Source organism: Myotis davidii, unplaced genomic scaffold (assembly GCF_000327345.1).
Source record: "Myotis davidii unplaced genomic scaffold, ASM32734v1 scaffold363, whole genome shotgun sequence".
NCBI classification, from domain to species: domain Eukaryota; kingdom Metazoa; phylum Chordata; class Mammalia; order Chiroptera; family Vespertilionidae; genus Myotis; species Myotis davidii.
This window is the reverse complement of record NW_006294069.1, coordinates 4,359,983-4,363,562: the sequence shown is the minus strand read 5'-3', so window position 1 is coordinate 4,363,562 and position 3,580 is coordinate 4,359,983. Positions and strand designations below refer to the sequence as shown.

Sequence of the window (3,580 nt, the reverse complement as noted above, 5' to 3'; positions counted from 1 at the left end):
CTCCACGGATAAGAATGAAAGGTACTGTTGAGCTACCGTGAGCAGGGCCAACAAAACTTTTATTCACTCGTTAATTCACATCACAAAGCATTATGAGTGTAATTATACAAAGTCCCATGCTAGGATCCTGGATGACACAAAGAAAAAAATGAGTGTGGCACCTTCTTTCATAAAACCTTGGTGAGGCATCATTAGCCTGTTCAAGCAGGCTACTTCTCAGGAGGTTAATAAAGATGCGACAGAGTGATAAGGAGTCCTTTCACGTGGGGGTTCTTAGAGCCTTTAAAACGTTTCTGGACAACCAAACCCCCTCCGTGTCATTTGTCCACAGATACTTCACCAGACTGTCTCATGGAACACATTTTGAGAAACACTACTGGGAACTACAAAGCTAAAAGAGACAGAGGGGGCGGGGGGAGCAGTGGGTATACAGGTAAATTTTTTAACAACCAGTTCTCCAAACTGGGAAACAGAAGCCCTGGTGTTTGCCAATTACCATGGTGCAAATACTTCCACCGTAGCTGAATTCCAGCTAACAAACATGACGTCGCTGAACACAGATTTGGGCACACATGCACACAATTGGCTCCCGCACTACTGACGTCTGGGGAGAGAAAGCTCTTGCCAGCTGGGAGGACGGTGGGCAAAGAGAGCAGCTGGGGCTAATCCATTCCCTCTACCCAGTCTGGTTTTTCTTGTTGTGACCAGCAGAGGAGCTAAGGCAGCCGGGGAGATTTAGAATTTACTGCATGGAAAACTACATTGCCGCTTAAAGGCTCTGCAGGCCTCTGTGTGAGGAGTCCCCCACTCCTCACACACCTCCAGTCTAACTCACACTTAAAATCGTTGTATTCAAGATATTCAAGAACATGGTACAGGGTTCTTGTACTTGAGGGAAGAAATAAAGAGTCCCCAGCGAGAACGCAGAGGGTATGGTGACCAGTATGGATTCGTGGTGCTTACCTGCTTGGCTTTTTGATAAATGACCCCAAATTTGAATGTGTTCTTGACATCATGCTCATCATAGGACACAATCATGTGGGAGGCCTGGAAAATGTGGGAAGAAAAATCAGATTGTTTATTAATTTGGAGGGAAATGGAGGGGGAAGCACCCATTTCAGTGGAGAGTGTGCCCCCTGACATGAGACACCCACACGTAGAAGAGGAGAGAGGGTGTAGTCAGGATGCAACTCCAAAGCTCTTAGCTATGTCTCAACACCTGAGCGTTCCCCAGTCGTGGCCAAACCCCTGGATCGCTGATTCTGTTCCCATCCAGATGTGCCAGCCAAGGCCTGGGCACACAGGGGGTCCAGCAGGACTCAGGGAACTGATGTTACCCCAGTGTGTTACCTGTGGTGCGAAAAGTGAAGCCAGGCCCCCAAAACTGGTAAGCGAGGGTGACACCAGCTCTCCTTCCACCTGTAATAGCAGGTGATTTTGACAAGGCACTGCTCCTGCCGGACTTTAATCCCCTTCATCTGTAAGTGAGAGGACTACACGGAGCCCCCTGTTAGGAGTGACACACCCAATGCAATCCGCAAAGGGCTGAGAAACCTGACCACTAGTTTTATCTCATTTTCCATTGCGCTTCCAAGAGTAGGGATCTGAGGGTCAGAAACGCTAAACTCCAAGTGGGAATCTGCTGCTTTTGCCTTTACAGATCCGAGTGAGTCACTTAACTCCTCTGGGCCTCGGTTTCCTCATCCGTGAAATGGGGATGTGTGGTTGTGAAGATTCAATGATACCAAGCACCTAAAGTGCTGAGCACAGAGCAGCTGTCATCATCATCATCCTCCTCATCATCAGTGTAATTCCCCAGAAAGATTAGAGTGGACCCAGCTCAGTGGGGGAGGGAAGATTTGGACGCTATTGGGATATCCTTTGCAATAAAAAGGAGGGATCCAACCTCATGTTATGGGAGAAACAAACCAGGCGTGACTTGTCTGGCCGCAATATGAGGCCCGTGTTAGGTTGCCACACATGACATGTCTCTGGGAGGCCCGAGCTGCCTGGGAAATGGACACTTGTCAGCTCCCCCTGGAAGAGCACCGCTGGCCGACCCGCAGGGAGCCACCCACTCGCTGCTGGGATGACTCAGAGGAGCAGAGCAGCTGCCCTGCCAGGGAAGAGGCACCCGGCCATGGAGACCTTCCAAGGAACATTCTAAACTCTGTGAATTTTAAACACACACACACACACACACACACACACACACACACACACACCAGCCAGAGCAACACCCCAGCCGGACTAAGCAGTCCTTCAAATGTAGAAAACATGAAAACCCAGCTGCTCCTCCATTGCTACCAGAGCAGGAGGCTTCCCAAGTGACAGAGAGAACTATGCAAATGGGCGTCATTAGGCTCTCTCCGCGGATATGACCTGACAACAAAACTGCCCAACTTGTCGTTAAGTTGGGCCTTTATGGTGGGGCTGTAATGTTTGGTTAAACCTCACTAATCCAGCTTTAATTATAAATAGAAGGGCATTTGGAGTGATAGAAAGTGTTCAGTGGAGCGCAGCCTATTACCGCTAAGTGCCTATGGATGCTCAGAGCGCTGGGAAGAGGTGCCTGAGAGAAGGGCTCTGGCGCCTTCTCTGTGCAGAGAGGCGCTGTCATGAGCTCAGCCATCAGCAGAGTGTCCTATCCAATCGTGAACACTGAAGGTGTCTGTTCCAGGGGGTTCTGGAGGTCCAGCCAGGATAGTGCCTCCCTTCCCCACCAAACATTTCAGCTCACGCTTCCTGGCTGTCGGAACTGGGACTCGGGCATGGACCAGACCCACCCCAGCATGCCCAGCGGCCACAGCGCTGACCCAGCCTCCAGACCCCGCCGGCTCACGAAGCAGCAGTGGGTGCACAGGGCCTCTTCCTGCGGCCGATCTAACGCAATTTGCTGTCTGTGGTGATGTAAGTCCTGTCCCTCCATAATGGTTCTTCAGTGGGTTGTTGGTTTGTTGTGTTATTATTGCTCCTCCCTCCGCCCCCACGCCCACATCAGAACCAGGGTGAAGACCAGGACAGTCCTAAGGAAACTAATAACTAGAACCAGCCGGTTTATGATGTAGGGCCGAGCAGGGGCTTGTCAGGCCTCAGAGCTGCAGTAACATTCTCAATGAGGAGCTGCAGTCTGGCCTCTTCCTGTTTAGTGGGGTCCTGCCTTCTGCCGCCCTCACTCTCCTGTGATGGCTGACCAGGTCCGCACCGGCCTCCATCCCCAGCCAGAGGGGCAACATCCCCCAGCGCTGACCAGGGCTGCGGAGCAGGGGCGCTGGAAGGTGGGAGGCTGCCACCCTGCTAGCCCTCCGCTACCTGCACACAGCTGAGGACGTCTCAGGCCGGAGACCCAGGCGTGGCCAGTTTGTGAAGGGTGAGCAGGGAGAGGGGAGACATGGAGGTTTATCGCAGAGACCCCACAAACCCCCACCAAGATGCAGAGGATTCCCACAGAGCCCCTGGGGTACAGATCCGAGCCCAGCCGCGGAGCCCTGGGGGAGGGGAGGAGGGACGTCTCACCTTGGGGTACAGGACAGGGCTGAATTTCAGTCCCACTGCGTCATCGCAGAATGCCTGAGCAGGG

General features: G+C 52.5%; 1 protein-coding gene across 9 annotated transcripts in view; it reads right to left on the bottom strand.

Annotated features, from left to right (window-relative positions):
• Nucleotides 1–3,580, bottom strand: part of RAP1GAP2 (RAP1 GTPase activating protein 2) — a 193,320-nt gene that overhangs the window by 36,006 nt on the left and 153,734 nt on the right. For all 9 annotated transcript variants that reach the window (XR_435893.2, XM_015566795.1, XM_006768111.2 and 6 more), the window contains 2 exons: nt 3,517–3,570; nt 964–1,047 (listed from right to left, as the gene is read on the bottom strand). Coding sequence is in view for 8 of the 9 variants with exons in the window: in XM_015566795.1 (XP_015422281.1) it covers nt 964–1,047; nt 3,517–3,570 (138 nt within the window). In the remaining variant the exon portion in view is untranslated. The remainder of the gene's footprint in view (nt 1–963; nt 1,048–3,516; nt 3,571–3,580) is intronic.